The sequence below is a fragment of the Astyanax mexicanus genome, chromosome 2, assembly GCF_023375975.1.
Source record: "Astyanax mexicanus isolate ESR-SI-001 chromosome 2, AstMex3_surface, whole genome shotgun sequence".
NCBI lineage: Eukaryota > Metazoa > Chordata > Actinopteri > Characiformes > Acestrorhamphidae > Astyanax > Astyanax mexicanus.
In genome coordinates this window covers 9314870-9334796 of record NC_064409.1, presented here as the reverse complement: position 1 = coordinate 9334796, position 19927 = coordinate 9314870, and the positions used below count along the sequence as shown (strand labels likewise).

Sequence of the window (19927 nt, the reverse complement as noted above, 5' to 3'; positions counted from 1 at the left end):
ATTACATATACTATGAGATGTGTTACATTTATTACAAAAGATTATATTTTAGCTTAACAATGTTATGGAATTAATACTACAAAGCTTCAAAATGTTTGTAAAAATGTCTTATTCCTGCCATTTCAGTGCCTCAGTACCTCTACTGTTCACTTCAGAATTTGCTCACAATTACATTTCTAATGTACCAAATATAGCCATAGAATAATAAAAAAATTACCAAATAAAACAGAATCAGGATAAATTGAAACAAACAGGATAACAGATATGTTACATTATAGCCAGTTATTACAATATATTAATTTTAGAACTCATTTGAACATTTACATGTAAAATAACTTTCACTTTTTAGTGACAAACTAAAACTTTGAAGTTCTTGACTTTCTGATCATCACTAGCAGGGGATGTCCTCTCTAAAGAACATAATTATGAGGATGTGCATGAAGAGCTTCTCTCAGGTAAGTTGTCATATACATGTGTTAGAATTGTAAAAAAAAAAAAATCTATATATTTTGTTTTTTATAGCTTCTGCAAGACTGTCAAGCATCTACAATTATTCATAGACTGAACTTTTTGAAAGACCTGTTTTTATTTGATTAAGGTGAGGTGGGAACAGAGAACACACCAGAGAACTATGATTATGCCATCTCTACTGAACAGACACCTGACAGATTATCAAGTGTGTTCCAATTTTATAATTACATTTATTTATGATGCTGCAGTATTAACATTTTTATATTTGCCATGAGCAGATGATGTATGTTGAACAAAATAAATGGAAAAATAAGCACAGCAGGTTGTGTCCTAATTGGGTGGATATATTGGATATATATCTCTTCATCAGTTTGCTCGTACAGAGCAGTAATAGCTAGATTGGAGGTCTCTGATAACTGATTGGAAGCTGTAGTGGCTGGTGTGGCACAGGCTACCAGATTGTCTAACTGTCTGACTTTTTATACAGTTAGCTCCACAAATATTTGGACTGACAACATTTTTATAAGTTTGGTTCTGTACATTACCACAGTTAATTTTGAAAAAAAAAATAAGATGCAGTTGAAGTTGAGATTTTTTGCTCTAATTCAGTGGGTAGAACAAAATGATTGCATAAAAATATGAGGAACTAATTGGATCTTTATTGTCATTGTACAAAACAACGAAATTGAAGTGCAATTCCTTTAAAGTGCAGAGTGCAAATAAAATTAACCCAAACTCTAGAAACAAAAATTGTAGACACAAACACGTATGAAACATTAAACACTACAGTACTTGATACATTTAAATTGCATTGTTAAGTGCAAATATGGCTCTTGCAGTCTTGCAGTCTGTTTGTTCTGGCTTCCAATGTCCTGTACAGTCTCTGCAAGAAAGTTAAAAGTCCATTATATAACTATAACTTGAACATGTTTTAGAAAACAGGTAAAAAGGCAAAATTTGTGTCAGTGTCCAAATATATATGACCCTAACTGTATTAGAATGCTTCTTCAACTCAGACGGGGGAATGTTTTCATACACAAACTTTTCATGTGCATTTATGTCCTCAAATCCTCACATTAATATAGCTATGTCGTTATAAAACCTGAAAAAAAGATGTACAAGACAAAACTAAAAATAAAGACAAATTTCTGGAAAAAAATGGTAAACTTTACAGAATTTTGTCCTGTGAGAGACCCAGTTTAATGTGCCTTCAGGATAGTAATATAAGGTGTCGGTCTGTGCTGCCATTTACCCCCTTGGCATTTTGGACTTTTGAGTCTCTGTGTCTTGCTCCCATCACCCTCTGTTAGGAGCAGACAGCACAGGCTGACCTGTTACAGGTATCTGTAATATAATGAATATCTAGATAGTTCTTATACACTGATGCTGCAATGCATTTTTACATTTTTACAGAAGACAATGTGGAGATGTATGATGATGCCATACCTGCTGGAGAGAAACCAAACATTACAACAGGTATGAATCGTTTAAAATGTAAAGTTCATGATGAACGCATTTTAAAGAAATATCAATTCAGTCTATGTTATCATATTTGCTATTAACAATTATAAAAACATGGCTATATATGTCAAAACAGTGTGCACTCCAGAGGACTATGATGATGTCACTTCTGGGCAGGGTGTAGGAGGTGATGGAGGTGAGTTTATAGACAGAAAAAAGAAAAAAAAATTGCGTTATTGTAACGTATTGTAGACGGTGGATTACAGTATAGTAAATGTGATGTAATGTTAACTATAAGTCATCCATGATTTAAGATAATTGTTCAATTTTGAAACTGTGATTTTGTACAACAAAGAGAATTTTAACAAGGACAGTTCTTTTTCTGTTGTATTCAGTCTATGGAGAGATTGTGGAGGTGATAAAGGAGTCTGAGGCAGATGGATAGATCATCTAACAGAGACTGGAGATTTAAAATAAAACCAAGGGTTAAAAAATGTCATTTATCTTTTATGTATCCTTTTGTAAGATTTTGTAACATTTTTTCACTTGCACTTAACTATAGTATAAAACATACATAATACATATAAAGTAGACAGTGATTACATTAAATACATTAGCTTTGATATTAGCTTTAATGGTTTGTCAAGTTGAAACTGTTTATTGTCACCTTGCAAAAAATCCCTTTTCTTGTTTTCCTATTGAATGTATCTCTCATTGAGTTTTTAATTTTGTGTATTCTGTATTATGCTCACATGCATTGCTTTCATTTTCTAAAATGATCAGATTAAAGTGTATTTTTTTTTTTACATTTTGTTGATCAAAAAACAATGAATCGAAACTATGCAGTGCTGCAAAGTATCTGCCTATAATGTGGTTGTTTTATTTTAGAAAATGGTTTTAATGTGTAGTTTTAAAAAAATGCAATACTACATAAAACAATAATCTCATAATAATGTGTGATTTTAACACCAATAAAGAATGTCTCTTTTTTGCTGCAGTCTGTATCCATCTGTAGAGTATCACAGCATCTATTAAATACAATACTGAGTTTAATAATCTAATATTTTTAATGCATACAAAATAAGCAATATTCATTACGTATTGAGGCTTTAATTCGTTATTTCTACAGTTTCTTTTCTGTGTTTAAATAAGGCCCCAAACTGATGAGGCCTTATTGTGGCAGACAGGGAGGTACCCCCGGACCTGGACCGCACCCAATCCCAATATATATCCAAATATATAAGTTATATATATATATATATATATATATATATATATATATATATATATATATATATATATATATATATATTATAAACTATAAAGCGAAAGCGATTAATCAGATTACCAGACATGAATATACTGTGGCGTCTGTGTGTGTGTGTGTGTGTGTGTGGCTGCTGTATGCCTGTGTGTGCCCGCCTCTGTGTGTCTGTGTGTGTGGATGTGTGCTGTGTGCCCTAGCCTACGTAGTTGGCCCCTCCCCCGTTTCCTAGGTTATGGGGAGGGGCTATGCAGATGGGTGCCGGTTAGGGCACTCACCATAAAGTAGGTGAGTAGGGGGTTGAGTGACCTGGCTGTGTTTGTAATGTGTGTACAGTTGGGTTTCGCTCTCCTAGCCTTGTTAAAGGCTGTAAGCGAGTGGCAAGCCAGTTCTAATAAAGAGCTTTGAGTACTTGTCATGAGTCTCACGGGTCCTCCTTCCTCTTCCACGCCACAATACTTTCTTAAGTTATTAACAACTAACTTCAGTTATTTGGCTTTTACTAGCTTCTAAAATGCTGTTTTTTTTTGCCTGTAAAAGCGTGATTTGTGTAGTCAGAGTCCTTCCCAATACTTGGGCTGTGAGTCTGTTTGGGTTGCGATATGGTAGCGAGTCCAATACGATAACAAAACAGGGGAGACTGGATGTTGAATATTAGCAGAACCACTTTTATTGCTGTACAACTTCGAGGCTGTGCTTAGACGCAGGATAGACAGACCGCATACGTTCTCTCTCTCTCACACACATACACAATAAATCTAACTCGCCCCCTAGTGGCTACAGATCTTCCTAGAATTCTGAAGTACAGAACAGTTGCCCTCAACTAATTATCATTTATTGCTCTTACAATGCTATTATTTATATATATATATATATGTGATTATTGCAAACAATATAAATATAAAACTACACTATTATTATTTACACTTAATGCTAGTGTTTAATCAGCTGCTGTTAGCTTGTTAGCTTACCATGCTAGCGGGGTTAGTTTAGCATGCAAGCTGCGTTTGGTATTCTGTAATCCCGCTAGCACTTTACCGGTAACCCGCTACCGCTAACAGTAGCTTTACCCGGTCAGGTCTTACCTTAAAATAATACAGGCAAAATTTTTTATTGGTGCAAGGTGATTGGTTTAGTTGCCTGTCAGTCAAAAACCTGAGTAAGGGGCGGGGCTAAGAACTGCAGAAGCAAATGAGAGAGAGAGAAGCAGATCCAACTCAGCGGCACAGCAATTTACAAGTTGTGGCTAACAGACAGTTAAGCCACCTGTGTGAGACTGTAAAAGGATCTTTGATGAGGTAAATTATCTTTCTGAGACTGTTGTTGGAAGCTAGCCAAAATGGCATCTATTAGGTGCAGCTGCTTGAGTGCTGGTAATGTGGTTAAAGGTTTGCTTATCTACGCTTAAATGTGCAAATTCAGAATACAGACACAAAATTAGGTGTTTAACAACCTGTTAAAAATACATCAGAATCTAGAAAACAACCCATACTTTGAACAGAATAAAATTTTAAATAAACTAATTTGGCTAGCTCTGTTAGCATTATTGCTAGCTCTGTTATCGTTATAGCTTGTGCTGCTTCTTCTATGTAGATATATCACAAATTTAACCAGCTGCATAACATTTGTTTATATTTTACACATTCAGGTCTTTGTCTTCTATGCCTTATATTTGTCTGAATGAAGCCAGACAGCCTTAAATCTGCTTTTTCCAGTCATAGTACAAGCTCCAGTCAAAGAAGAACCCCCATGGATCTAGGTAGCTATGCAAAATCACATGACAGATCTGCCAGAATATAAATTTTTCTTTGTTTTTAAAGGAGACCAAGATGGGATCTGAGAACAGGGTCCATTTTAATGATTAATAATGATAAGATATATTTGGGAAGTCCAACTGGATCCCAGTAACACATGTACAAAGTCACTAGAACCCCCAAACTAATGTTAGCCCCACATAAGTTAACCATGTTGGCTGGTTTGCTCCACATAATGGTCATGAGAGCAGTTAAATTTGAGCCCTGCTGATGTTGGAAAGAAGCATTAACAGTAATAGACCTGTTTAATGGTGACTTGTCTCACCTAGACCATTTTTAAGTCAGTTAACTTGTTTTTGCAGTTTGCACATTTTTTTGTATTTTTGGAAAAAACATAGGCCCTCAATATTGAGTTTTTAGTCTGTCAGTTGGGCCTCACCATATTTTATTTTCTTCTGTTCCTTTAACATGTGTTCTGATGTATCTGGACCCTGACCCTGATCCCACACTATACACATATAAAAAATTCCAAAGAGTAATTTAAAATTAAAACATTTTTCTTTATTGAATGATATGTGATTTTATGATATACTCTTCTTACACATTTAAAATTAAGATATTTTGCATAAAACATGCAAGAAGTCAAATGAGCAATTGAAGAAAGTACTCAAAAAAATGCTGAAGACCTCAATATGAAATGTATTGTTTGAAAAAAAAAGAGCAATTATTTTATAAGATAATAAAAAAAATCAGCAGGTTAATTGTCTTGGTCCACTTCTATCACATTGTCATAATCTGAAAATAGAAGAATTTAAATCATGGTCAATAGTAAATAACAAAATAAAAAAAAACATTAACATTTGCCTGCTTCTGACCCATTACCTGCTAACTGCAATGTTTTATTTCATTATCTACTCTGTTACTGTGTATGCATTGTGTATCCATCAAAGATAAATGTGGCTACTTAGAAGTAAAAACATACATCTTAAGTATACAACATATTCTGATTCTGATAATTCTGTATGCATTCCTGTAATATACATTATAATAAAATAATTTAGGAAATTATTTAATGTCCCAATAAAAATACGTTATTGTGACAGGTCTAGTCACTATTAATTTATCTAGGATGCAACAAAGCCAGATCGTATCAAACTATAGGTCCTTTTTTAAAGGTTTGGGGAGTTATAGACATGTCTAGTGAGAATGTGTTATAGCACAGAGCATTTGGAAGTACCTTTAATGCAGGTTAACGTGAATAAATTTCTGTGTGAAATTGTTTCTACAGCTGCCACCTGTTTAAAGTGTCTCTTCATTTAGACTTGTCTAATCATGCTGAAATTTTGTACTTGGCTTGGATCCTATATCAACATTTTCCCTTTGTGTAAAAACTTCTAGAGTGATGTCAAACTACATGTTCCTAGTCAAACAAAGTACACTTAAAAATATAAAGAAACTTAGGAAACTACAGACTTGCCTGCTACATCTGCGTCTTGTTCTCCAGTGATGACATCATCATAGCTCTCTGATGTATGCACTACACCAATATTTGTAGATGTCAATAAACAAAAAATGACATAGTATTGAACGATACTTTTATAATTTTAGGAAAAACAGACCTCTTGCAGCATGTGGGTTTTCCCCAGTAGACATGGCATCGTCATAGACCTCTACACTGTCCCCTGTTCAGTATAGAAATAAATGCCATTACACATTATACACACAGACAGTCCCTTAAAGGGCATGAAAAAATTTCTGGTCTTAATTTGAACATACATGTATTTGTTATTATATTTGATACATCATCTTTGTCCCACAAAGCATGATGACAGTGACAATATGAACTACTGTGAAGCTACCATGAAGCAAACAAAACAGGAACATACTTGATACCCTGTTTTTAAGTACTCCGAGAGTGATGACATCATCATAGTTCTCTGTGGCTTCTAATCCCGCCTCACCTGAAAGAATAAAGCATAGATTTTACATGGAGCTCAGTCTTCAATTTTATAATGTATAATCATTTTATTTTGTTTTGTTCTTTACTAGATTATCATTTGCATCAATTAACACAAGAAAACAGAATCTTCCCATTATTTTTTTTATTTGTGCCATAAACAAGGACCTATAGTCACAGTAATGTGGACAAAAAAGTGGAGAGAGAGTTTGGTGGACATACTGCAGTCAGTACTTGTTACTTTTTTATTGGTGGAAATTTCTTGGTATTCTGATACTAACAGAAAAGTAATTATATCACAATGTAAACTGCATCAGCAGTGCAAAATGTTTCACACTCACAGAACAAAAACAGATTGGCTTTCTAAAAACTATTCATTACACTGGATGAAACAGCTCTCTGACCTACTTAACTCTCATAAGTTAAGTATATTAATACGTTATAATTTATTGCCATTATCATCTTATGAGTATGCTCTGACCTTCTTACCTGAGAGAAGCTCCTCATTCACATCCTCATATCCTGACTGCTGTACTTCAGAGATGATACTTGCTATGGAACAACACACATACATTTAACCTCATATATCATCTCTTCTCCTGTCCTCCTCACACTCACTCTTTTCTCATTCATGAATTATAATGTATACAATGACCCTATTTGAAATAAAACTACCAAACATCATTTACCTCTACGGGTGTTTGCGGTGGATCTGCGGTTGATCTCCTCGTAGATTATACTAGGACCCTTCCTCAGGCCCTCATAGACCACCTTTGGTCCCTTCTTTGAGAGCACTGTGAGTGGACACAGGGAGAAATATGGTGGGATGTGGTAAAATGTATGTACATGCATAACGATATTTTTATGGCACATTGCACACCTAGTATTAATAAGCAGACATCAATTATTATACATTTTTATCAATTCCTGATACCTTTGTGCAAAAGGTTTACGTTGGATTTTTAGCCCAAGAGTTTAAACACCCTTGAACAAAGTATTTATTTTGCTATTTATTTAAGTTTAAGTAAATAAAAGTGAATCCTGTACAGAAACCACTTAAATATTTTGTGCCTAATATATTATGTCTACATCTACATCCACTACAGGAAAACTAATTAGCCAATCTGTAAAATAAACTTGGATCTTATATGTCAGCATTTTAATTTAATATTTTTTTTATTTTATTACAGTTTAAATATTCTTGAATAAAACAATGCAATCTAAAGATCAAGCCTTTAAAATAATATATGACACAGCATAACATATTTGTGAGTTTCAGTGTGAGTGTTTAAGGGGGTTAAATGCTTTTACAAGGCCCTGAATAAATATCATCAAATGGTTATTTTGTTAAAATCATTTAAAGGTTCTCTGGAAAGAAAGTAGGTTCACTCCAAAGAAAAAATATAATAAAAGAAGGTCTTAATCTGAGAATGTAAAAAGATGGATGCTGTGTCGCCTTTCCCATTCATTCAAAGAAAATAAGGCCAAAATCTTGAAACCCGAGTCTGTGCAGTAGAGACCAGAGGAGGGAAAAAAGACTGTTGAGAGACAGCCTACTCATTTAAATAAATCCACCCCTGAGGGCTGCCTCCACACAGAGCCACACAGTCTATGGTCCCACCCATACAGTCATTGGTCCAACCCATACAGTCATTGGTCCCACCCCGGCTAGGTGTAACCCAGCCCTTTTACAGTAACCACACCTTTTTGAATAGAGCCGAATAAAGTTTTAAAAAAAGAATTCTGTGGGGATATAAAAAATTGACAATATAAGCAGAGGTTACACTAGCTGTTACGTTTAAATAATGGAGAATTACAGTATATTGGAGAAAAACATGATTGAAAGTTGTCTGTTTTGCCATTGAAACATATAGGGATGGGTGGGGTTACACAGCTTTCTGCAACCGAACAGCAGGGGGCGTCCGACCTGTGGTGGCTTCACTTTTGAGAGACAATGCTCTGTCCAGCTAAACACAGTCTATGGTCTCAATGATCTACAGAAGGTGGATTGTAGATGATCTCTGAATCTCCCTACCTCTCCAGAGCATTTTGTTCTGGTAAAACAGCACAACCAGCAGCACTAAAGCCAGGAAGAGCATGGTTCCCAAAACCAGGATAACCACAGGAGAAATGGATAAAATGGTTATTGCTGGAAATTGTGGGAGAGAAGGTATTTCCATTGTGGTCCAACTCACTGAAAATTAAAGAGCAAAGTAAAACTAGACAATGTTTTAGAAAATAAACATTTCAAACACATTTACAAAAAAATACAGAAATCAACAGTGTACCTGTAATGATAGTGGTTGTTATTTTAGTTGTTGTAGCAGGAGCCAAAGATATGTCTACAGAAAAAAGTGGAAACATAGCCAAACAAGCATACACCATGAGCCACACAAACAGAAGAAGAAGGTACATATGATTAAAAGGGTATACGCAATTGGAATGGATCATGCCCAGGCTTCAAGATGAGTTCACCAGGGCATTCAGTGGGAAATAAATAAACTGTTTCTTTGCCTATATATTAGACCCCTGAAAAACAGCAGTTTCTTCTCACCTGCACAGGTGAGCCCAGCACTGTGGGAGCAGTCAGTGTGGTTCTTCAGGGAATGAGGACAGTCCCACAGGTGAATCTCATTCCCTCTACACTTCACTCTGTTCATCCAGATAGTTCCTCCACCAGAACCAACAGCAGCACTTCTATTAGCACTCAGCGCCGGCCCACAACCCAGCTGCCTGCAGACCACCTGAGCATCTTTTATATCCCACAGATCACCACATACAGACCCCCACTCAGTATTATGATACACCTCCAGCCTCCCGGAGCAGCTTCTCTCTGTCTCCTTCAGCCTGAGAGGAAGATGTTCTACAAGACATATAATGTAGAAGTTGATATTATATATTGTATAAGTAAAACATATTAAATAAGGTAATGATCTGCATGAGTTTTAAATTATTACAACTTCTAAGTAACACATTCAGAATAATCAAAACTCATTAGTTCTTAAGTGTCCTTACTTGAGCACTGTGACTGGTGGAGTGATGAGAAACACTTTAAAGATTTTTGTACTGCAACATCATTTTGCCCTTCTGTGAATAAAGTAAAAATTCTTTATTACCACAAAAGTGTTATTCATCCTCATCATACACATTATCAAAAAACAGTTGCACCCACATGCAAGTGTTGCATTGCAACACTATCTGGACAGAAGATAAAATTTACCACGTCTAATAAATTATTTAAAAATAACACACGTATAATGCAACATACAAGATCTTTCGTCAAAGTGTAAAGGTTCCTAATAGTGTCCTGCCATATTTCATCCCATGCATTTAAATAATCTTGCAGATTTTGCAGTATGGGGTGGAGTGTTGATAGTGCATCCAATAACATCACACACATTCTCAATAGGGCATAGATCTGGCAATGCAGTTGGCCATGCATAGCATATGTGTCTTTAAGACAAGCTTTTGAGATTTCAGCAGTATGCAGATTGTCCTATTGGAATAATGCACTGAAGCATGCATTCAGAAAAAGTTGGACCACAAGGTTGCAGGACCTCATTAATATAACGTCGGACTGTCAATGAATGTGCTACCAACAATCCACCCTTACTGCAAGGGGAGCTGCATGGGATAAATTAGCGCAGGACACTGTTTGGAACCTCCACAACTCCATGCTGAGATGGAATTTTGTGCTACACATACGGTACACGCTGTATGTTTAGATAAATAAATATTGTCCATATCAGTCTACATTTTAAATAATGCCTGGAAACCATTATATTTATTTCAGATTGCATTGCAATCTAACTCTTCCTTCTAGGTGCAACTATTTTTATGATGAGTGTTGAAACACCTATTGTTTTCTTAACATCAAAAGTAAATTTACATATGCTCAGATCTTTATTACTGAAGTAATGTTTAGACAATATATGTTTAGAAAATATATTTTCAAGGACAGTACTGGAGAAAGGAACTGACCATCTCTGCAAGTAATCTGAGCCACTTCATTATTTTTGCACGTGTTCTGTCCCCAAGGAGAAGATGGACAGTGCCACAGAGTGGAGTCATGTTTCCTACATTTCACATCATCCAACCAGTTAGGAGCTGATTCCACTCTTGCGTTGGTAGTTCTCTCCGTGCCAGTTCTTCCACAGTTCAGCTCTTGGCAAATTAGGTTAGCTGTTAATTCAGTCATTCCATTTATACACACATTCCCCCAGGTTCCATTATAGAACACCTCCAGATTCCCCTCACAGCCCTCAGTCAGTCTGATCTCTTTATACTCTGGTGGAAGAAAAATGCTTTTCACTAAGTCAAGAAAAAACATCTACTGAACTTTAATAAACATCCTAATAGCAAGTTGTTTTAGCATTAGCTACCCTGTGAATATCAGAAAAATATAGTTTGTAAACTTTAACATGAGTTTCAGACAATTTACAGTATAAAGGACAATCAATACACTATCCTTGAAAAATCCATGTCAGCCAGCATTTATTAAACTGTACCTGAGCACACGACTCCTACATCATCCTTGTGTCCACATTCATCCTCTCCACACAGCTGATATCTGCAGTTCCACAGAGACGCCTCGTTCCCCTCACACTCCACCTCATTCAGCCATATGGGTCCAGTTCTGGATCCAAACCGGGCTGGTACCGGATCACTGAGGGCCACTCCACACTGCAGCTGTCTGCAGACCACCTGCGCATCCTCAATATCCCACAATTCATCACTCACTGTCCCCCATGATCCACTGTGGAAAACCTCCAGCCTTCCTGCACAGTCCCCCCCAGAACCAACCAGCCTGATGGAGCTGTGGACTGAAAAATACAGTGCTGTAAACACCCCCTAATCCACCCCATGGTTTTTACTTATTGCTTTTATAAAATGTAAAATGACGTTTTGAAAAGTAATGTTTATTAAATAAAATTGTATAAGGTAAAATAAGTGACTGCATACATTTTTACCCCCTTTAAAGTGAAGTTCTTAACAGAGATCCAGGCCATTAATGCTGGCTTTCTTAATAAGTAAAATAATAAGTGCAGTTAATGGTAACACAAACAGGCACATACAATATAAAGACACATACTGTCTATAGAGTACAACATGAGTTACAGAAGACAACATTAAATGACTTGCCACATAATGTAGAGTAACGATTATTGAAGGGTGTAAATCAAGGGATGGATACACAATGGTGGAGTTGTGGAGGACCCATCAGTCTTGGGTGTCATTTAAATATTTTTGCCAAATGTGTTATTTTGGTAAGCAGTGTTCTCTGCCTTGCAACTCAGATTTTTCCAACATTCTCAACATGAGAACTATATTAATATACTAAATGTTTATTTTAATGATTTCACTTGAAATTTTCTTTTTTTTGTAGTGAGCGTGGGGTTAAGAATAGTGTATATTTTTTCATGGTTCAATAATGCCTTATCCTCAATTCTAGGTATGGTAGATGTAAAATCTGCTCTGTGTTTGTATCATTTAAAACTCTTACCAGAGCAGGTGATGTAGAGCTGTTCTGTGGAACTGCAGTTAACTGCTTGTGAGCTGCTGCAGTTCCTCAGATGAGCTTCACTCCCAGAGCAGTTAAAACCCGTCACACCCATGTAGCTGTGTTCAGGACTGGATGAAGAGGAGCTGGATATGTTGAGTACAGAACCACAGCCCAGCTGTCTGCAGACCACAGAGGCCTCAGACTCACTCCAGGAGTTCAGCAGAACTCTCCTCCAGTCCTGCCTGAAGAACACCTCCACCTCCCCCTCACACTCCATCCCTCCAGACAACCGCACTCCACCCTCATGAAATGCCAGAGAAGAACCTGAAGTGAAAAACAGTGAAAAATACCGGTATTTAAATAGATAATCATTTTCTAAGATGGAGTTAATGGAAGGAGATCTCACCACTGCAGATGACACCAGCATCCTGTTTATGAGAGCATGCAGTTCGACTCCATGATGAAATGGGACATTTTGACAGGTGTGTTTCGTTCCCCTGACAATCAAACACATCAGCCCAGATCCGGCCACTCCCCTCCCCAAACCAGTCTGACCCCAACACAGCCACAGAACTCCCACACTTCAGCTGAGCACAGAGGACACTGGCAGCTCTCATATCCCAGCTTACATCACACACTGTACCCCACTCACTGAGGTACTGGAGCTCCACTCGACCAGAACAGGAGTCTGAGCCGTTCATTAGGCGTACAATAGTATGACCTAAAAGCACAAATACAATCTTGTTAAAATAGAATTGAACATTACAATGTATTTTTAAAAAATCTCAAACGTTTAAAGAATACATTTAGGAAAGATGTTATACTTAACCAGAACATGTTAATCCAACATTGCTATAATAAGAGGAGTTGTAATTGAGTGAAGATGATGTTGGACAGAGTGAAATCTCAGATTCATTGCCTTTGCAATGAAGCTCTTCTGACCACACATCTTCTTTCCCTCTGCCAAAAGCAGCTGCTCCCAGAACCTCCACAGGAGAACCACAGCCCAGCTCTCGACACACAACCTCTGCATCCTGCTGGTCAAAGTCATCATCACTCAGTGTGGCCCAGGTCTTTCCATTAAGAACCTCCACTCTCCCAGAGCACAGATGAGGACCATCACTAAGTCTGGGCTTTTTGTGACCTGTGTGTAATGTAGACACATTAAACTTAATGCAGATCTAAAAAGCATCATGGTTAAAAGTAAAGAGTTCATTCTGCAGTAAACATATTTCACTTGTGAATCCCAGTACAGTAATGTTAGTGATGTTTATTACAATGCAGAAATCTTTCAATTTTACATATCTGTATATAGGCACATAAATCAGCAGCCAGTTAAATGGTTATGTAGCTGAAATGTACAGAGAAAAACAGCCAGTCTTTTAGCTTAGCAGACATACGCTAGTCGCAGATTATGTCAGAGATTATGCAGACATTATGCAGATTATCAGATTGAGTCTTTTTTTGCTTGTATCTTTCAAGTGGTAAACAGTCTGTGTCTAAAGATGTAGTAGTAATTGATACCAAGTGTAAAAAGTGGCGTTAAAAGCATTATTACTTCAGTTTTCTGTGGTACTGCTCTGCTACCTACATAGCTAGAATTAGTTAAACATAATGTCATTAGTTTGGAGAAAAAGTAACATTACTAGGTATATCACTAGCTAGATAAACACACATTACGTCATTTGGTCACTCACTTTACACTTGCTAGCTTATGTGTTTTTTGTGTGTGTATTATTAATTGATTTTTTATTTTTTTATTTTGTATGTTTAGGACAGTGTTGTAGTTTTACAAAATAGAAAAAGGATTTAATGTTGAAAATGATACAGGTTTAAATAAAACCTGATAAAATTGTATAATTTTCAACATTTAAAACATATGTACTAAATAAATGTTGTTCTGTGGTTTCATTTTGTAAACCTTTTCTATTTTGCAAAACTACAACACTGTCTAAACATACAAAGAAAAATCATAAAAAGAAACATTTTAAATTTATGCTGTATTTTTCTGTTTGTTATTTGAAAATGTTAATGCCTTTTAAAGTCATTGAACGTTTTTACTGTGATAAAAATATGTCAACTTTTTACTGTGATAATTACAGCACAGTAATTAACACTGTAATAAAAAATATTTTATAGGTAATTACATATTCATTATGCATACTATAAAAAGTATCTTACTAGCTAATTACTTCCAGCAAGTTACTGTATTTTCCACAGTGTAACAACAAGGTAAGAGTAGCCAGTTGAATATCAGCCAGCAGTGCTAATGCAAAGAAAAGACCTTAAACCTTCATACCCAGAACATGGAAGATGACCAGGGTGTTAGGTTTTGTTAAAACAAATGAACAAATAAAACCTGAGAAATACATGATTTATAGATTTGTACAAAGCTAAGTTTAGCATACCTGAACAGATAATTTCAGAATCTAAAAAATGACTACACTTATGTTCATCCCACCCCAATGAACCACACTGTTTCACTGTAGACTCTGATCCACTGCAGTCCACATGACTCATCCAGATTTGTCCTGATCCAGATGAAGAGACATCTATGCTTAGTGGCTCTCCACAGCCCAACTCTTTACAAACCACTAGAGCAGCTCTCTCATCCCCACCAACAGCACACACTGTTCCCCACTGTCCTCTATGGAGAACTTCCAATCTCCCAGCACATCTGCTGCCACCATCCATCAGCCTCAAACTGTCTGAAGAGAGAGAGAGAAATAAAACCATACAGAATTCAAGAGAGATATATAGATATTGGACAAATTGTGAGGTCAAATCTCAAACTAAAAGTTTTTTTGTAAAGAAAAGATGTTTCATATTCTGAGAGAAGCAATAATTATATGAGAAACTGTCTTACCTGCACACACCAGTCCCACATCATTATCATGGGAGCAGTTGTGTTTGAGTGAAGATGATTTTGGACAGAAGTGAATCTGAGATTCGTTTCCTCTACACTGAAGCTCCTCTGACCACACCTGACCCTCCCCTCTACCAAAAGCAGCTGCTCCCAGAACCTCCACAGGAGAACCACAGCCCAGCTCTCGACACACAACCTCTGCATCCTGCTGGTTAAAGTCAGCATCACACACTGTGAACCAGCTCTGTCCATGAAGAACCTCCACTCTCCCAGAACAGCGAGAGCCATTAACCAGCCTGACACCTGAAAAAGAAAATATCATAAGATAATCAATGTTTCATGGGAGTACAATTACCGAAGACAATAAAATTCATTAGTCTATTATGAAACCTACTGCTGTTCTATCCAATGTATTTTGACAGTCATGTTGTGGTCACTATACTCAATGCTATAAGAACAGTAATGATTTTGTGTTCCCAAAATATGCAAACAGAATACTAGTAGATACTGTAATTGCAATTCACAACAAATGTAACAAGGAATAAGAAAAATTGATTCAGGGGTTAATTTACCTGAGCAGATCACTCCAGCATCAGAACTGATATCACAGTCATGTTTACCCCATCCTTTTGATTTACAGTGCTTCAGTGTAGACTCTGATCCCCTACAGTCTACATCATCCATCCAGATTTGTCCTGATCCTGATCCATAATAAGCTTTGCTTACTGAATCTACAGCCTCTCCACATCCCAGCTCTCTACACACCACTGCAGCATCTCTCATATCCCAGTTATCACCACACACTGTTCCCCACTGTCCTTTATAAAGAACCTCCACTCTCCCAGCACAGCGACTGCTACCATTCATCAACCTCACACTGCCTGTACAACAGAGAGAGAAAGAGGGACAGCAAGTTCAAACAACCAACAAATACACTGCCTGGCCAAAAAAAAAGGTCACACACTCTAATATTTTATTGGACCGCCTTAAGCTTTGATTGTGGCACGCACTTGCTGTGGCATTGTTTCAATAAGCTTCTCCAATCGAACAACTCCAGCCCCACGAATCCTGACATTTTCATCTTGGAATATGCTTGTGCCATCAGGGAAGAAAAAAAAAATCTGGTCTATATTCAGTATATTCAGGTAGTCAGCTGACCTCATTCTTTCAGCACATACTGTTGCTGAACCAAGACCTGACAAACGGCGGCATCAACCCCACATGATTTACTTCCTTAAATTCAGGTGGTGATTTTTTTGTCCAAGCAGTGTATATAATATATATATATATATATATATATATATATATATATATATATATGTTTTAATCTGAAAAACTGAAAAAAGTAACTTTTTTTAATGATATTCTATTTTTTGAGATCTTCTGGATAGAAGTGCAATCTGACACTTTTTTCTGGGTGGAACTATTTTTTTTTCATATATGATTATGATTGTGATCATGTTTAATGTTTTTGTTCAGATGAGGGGGTTGCAGCTCTTACCTGCACACTCCAGTCCCACATCATTATCATGAGAACAGTTGTGTTTGAGTGAAGATGATTTTGGACAGAAGTGAATCTGAGATTCGTTTCCTCTACACTGAAGCTCCTCTGACCACACCTGACCCTCCCCTCTACCAAAAGCAGCTGCTCCCAGAACCTCCACAGGAGAACCACAGCCCAGCTCTCGACAAACAACCTCTGCATCCTGCTGGTTAAAGTCAGCATCACACACTGTGACCCAGCTCTCTCCATGAAGAACCTCCACTCTCCCAGAGCAGTGAGAACCATTAACCAGCCGGACTCCTGAAATATTAGTAAATATATGAAACATATGCTGACCTTTTTAAGCACTTGATGTAGAATTTAAAGGGAACAAATGACTCAATATCCATCAATCAGACATATTTTCCTATTAATTATCAGAGCGGCTTACCTGAACAGATGACTGCAGCATCTTGAGTATGGGTGCAGTTATGTTTACCCCATCCTGGGGAAATACAGTGCTTCAGATTTGATTCAGGTCCTATACAGTCCACATCATCCATCCAGATTGGTCCTGATCCTGATCCAAAATGAGCTTCACTCAGTGCATCTACAGCCTCTCCACAGCCCAGCTCTCTACACACCACTGCAGCATCTCTCATATCCCAGTTATTACCACACACTGTTCCCCACTGTCCTCTATGAAGAACCTCCACTCTCCCAGCACAGCGACTCCCACCATTCACCAACCTCACACTGCCTGAGAACGGCATATTTTAAAGCAAGACAAAAATATATATGTCTACATAAAAATTGTTTAGAGAAAAGAGATAATTAAAAAAACTCTTACCTGCACACACCAGTCCCACATCATTATCATGAGAGCAATTGTGTTTGAGTGAAGATGATTTTGGACAGAAGTGAATCTGAGATTCGTTTCCTCTACACTGAAGCTCCTCTGACCACACCTGACCCTCCCCTCTACCAAAAGCAGCTGCTCCCAGAACCTCCACAGGAGAACCACAGCCCAGCTCTCGACACACAACCTCTGCATCCTGCTGGTTAAAGTCAGAATCACACACTGTAAACCAGCTCTCTCCATGAAGAACCTCAACTCTCCCAGAACAGCGAGAACCATTAACCAGCCGGACTCCTGAAACATCATTGTATTAAAAAACAGACAATTCCACACATTTATTGTGAAGAAAATCATACTGACATTATCAATTAAAAATGCACTGTACTTGCAAATGCTATTCAACTCTGAGTATTTTGTAAATATATGCAATGCACCTGAGCAGATGATTTTGGCATTCCTAGTAGAATTGCAACCATGTTTACCCCATCCTCTTGATTTACAATATTTCAGTGTAGACTCTGATCCACTACAGTCCACATCATCCATCCAGATTGGTCCTGATCCTGATCCAAAATGATCTTCACTCACTGAATCTACAGCTTTTCCACAGCCCAGCTCTCTACACACCACTGCAGCATCTCTCATATCCCAGTTATCACCACACACTGTTCCCCACTGTCCTCTATGAAGAACCTCCACTCTCCCAGCACAGCGACTGCCACCATCCACCAACCTCACACTACCTGTACAACAATAAGACATTTTAGAGGCATATATTAAGGTAGAACATTTTATTTTATTATCAACCCATGGGTACATATTTGTGAGATGATAGTGAATAACATTTTATGTTTACTTTAAAGGGATTAAAAGGGAAGACGTAAGAATAATTCGAAATATTAGAATGTCCTGATGTTTTCATTTTTTTTTATTAAAAAATCATAGTTATTATTATCATTATGATTCTGAAATCAGTTAATGCAGCTCTTACCTGCACACACCAGTCCCACATCATTATCATGGGAGCAGTTGTGTTTGAGTGAAGATGATTTTGGACAGAAGTGAATCTGAGATTCGTTTCCTCTACACTGAAGCTCCTCTGACCACACCTGACCCTCCCCTCTACCAAAAGCTGCTGCTCCCAGAATCTCCACAGGAGAACCACAGCCCAGCTCTCGACACACAACCTCTGCATCCTGCTGGTTAAAGTCAGCATCACACACTGTGAACCAAGTCTTCCTTTTAAGCACTTCAACCCTCCCAGAGCAGCGAGAACCTCCAAGCAGTCTGACTTCTAAAATGAGAAACGCTGATCATTAAATACATTACCACATTTTAGTAATCAAACAGATTACTAAAGGTAAAAAAGTGACTATATATGTATTAACAATTGAAATAAATATCCAAAAAATCCAAATTTTATATATATATATATATATATATATATATATATATATATATATATATATAGTCACAAGTATACAAAATTGTCTACATTTATTTGGTCCATTCGTTTGCTCTAAATTTGATTGAAATTATATAAAGAAATGTGGTTTGAGATGGGATGGATGTCTAAGAGGCTTTAAGGCACAAATTCTAATATAAATCTTACCTAAAGGCTGTATTGTGTTGTTTTGTTTTGAACTGAAATGTGGACTTAAGTAATGTCCTTATTTATTTTGCATCCAACACAGTATTGATTAAAAAATATTTTTATTTATATTTATTTATAAAGAAAATGGAATATTACTGAAGTTTATTACTCAAGTTACTTAAGTTTACTCAAGTCTAAAAAGTCCATATTTTTACCTAAGAGGGGTATATTTTGTTTTTGAATTTGTGTTCAAATTGCGATTTAGAAGTTAAATAAAACCTGCTTACCTGAGCAGATTATTCCTACATGTTTACGGTCACAGTGCGGTGTAAATGATTTTAAATTTCTTGATCCACATGTCCTAATTGTAGACTCTGATCCTTTACAGGCCCTTCCATACCGCCACATTGGTCCTGATCCTGATCCAAAATGATCACCGCTCACTACATCTACAGCCACTCCACAGCCCAGCTGTCTACACACCACTGCAGCATCACTCATATGCCAGCGATCAGCACACAGTGATCCCCACTGTTTCCTACGAAAAACCTCCACTCTCCCAGCACAGCGACTGCCACCATCCGCCAACCTCACAACATCTATACTCCAGAAACAACAATATAAAATGAATAAGTAATACGTAATTACCACCAGAGGAAGAACATGTCCTCAGGTGTCTATGAGTGCAGACCACTTCTGTCGCTAAACGATTAGT

At 37.1% G+C, this 19927-nt stretch overlaps 2 protein-coding genes across 2 annotated transcripts in view; one reads left to right on the top strand and one right to left on the bottom strand.

Moving 5' to 3' along the window:
- Positions 1-2532, top strand: part of LOC107197297 (scavenger receptor cysteine-rich type 1 protein M130-like) — a 63703-nt gene extending 61171 nt beyond the window's left edge. Inside the window, exons 14-18 of the mRNA XM_049474227.1 lie at positions 396-455; positions 599-676; positions 1885-1947; positions 2069-2128; positions 2328-2532. Of these exons, the coding sequence (XP_049330184.1) occupies positions 396-455; positions 599-676; positions 1885-1947; positions 2069-2128; positions 2328-2377 (311 nt within the window). The 3' untranslated portion in view covers positions 2378-2532. The remainder of the gene's footprint in view (positions 1-395; positions 456-598; positions 677-1884; positions 1948-2068; positions 2129-2327) is intronic.
- Positions 2533-5549: 3017 nt separating this feature from the next.
- Positions 5550-19713, bottom strand: LOC111188399 (deleted in malignant brain tumors 1 protein-like). The gene is made up of 23 exons (XM_049474219.1): positions 19650-19713; positions 18610-18912; positions 18053-18361; positions 17610-17912; positions 17211-17519; positions 16778-17080; positions 15277-15579; positions 14819-15118; positions 13240-13554; positions 12817-13131; positions 12411-12734; positions 11416-11730; positions 10889-11194; positions 9923-9994; positions 9462-9770; positions 9196-9249; positions 8943-9101; positions 7597-7701; positions 7397-7459; positions 6837-6911; positions 6570-6632; positions 6428-6487; positions 5550-5745 (listed from the first exon to the last, which is right to left on the bottom strand). The coding sequence occupies exons 1-23, from the start codon at positions 19711-19713 to the stop codon at positions 5708-5710; spliced, it is 4767 nt and encodes a 1588-aa protein (XP_049330176.1). The 3' UTR covers positions 5550-5707.
- Between the last annotated feature and the right edge of the window lie 214 nt (positions 19714-19927).

Coding starts and splice junctions, on each gene's coding strand:
- LOC111188399 (XM_049474219.1), bottom strand. CDS start 19,713: ATGAGTGATGCTGCAGTGGTGTGTAGACAGCTGGGCTGTGGAGTGGCT. Junction 15,580..16,777: donor TGTGGGACTGGAGTGTGCAG/GTAAGAGCTGCA, acceptor TTTCTTTTTCAG/GTGTCAGGCTGGTTAATGGC. Junction 7,460..7,596: donor CACCGCAAACACCCGTAGAG/GTAAATGATGTT, acceptor GTTGTTCCATAG/CAAGTATCATCTCTGAAGTA.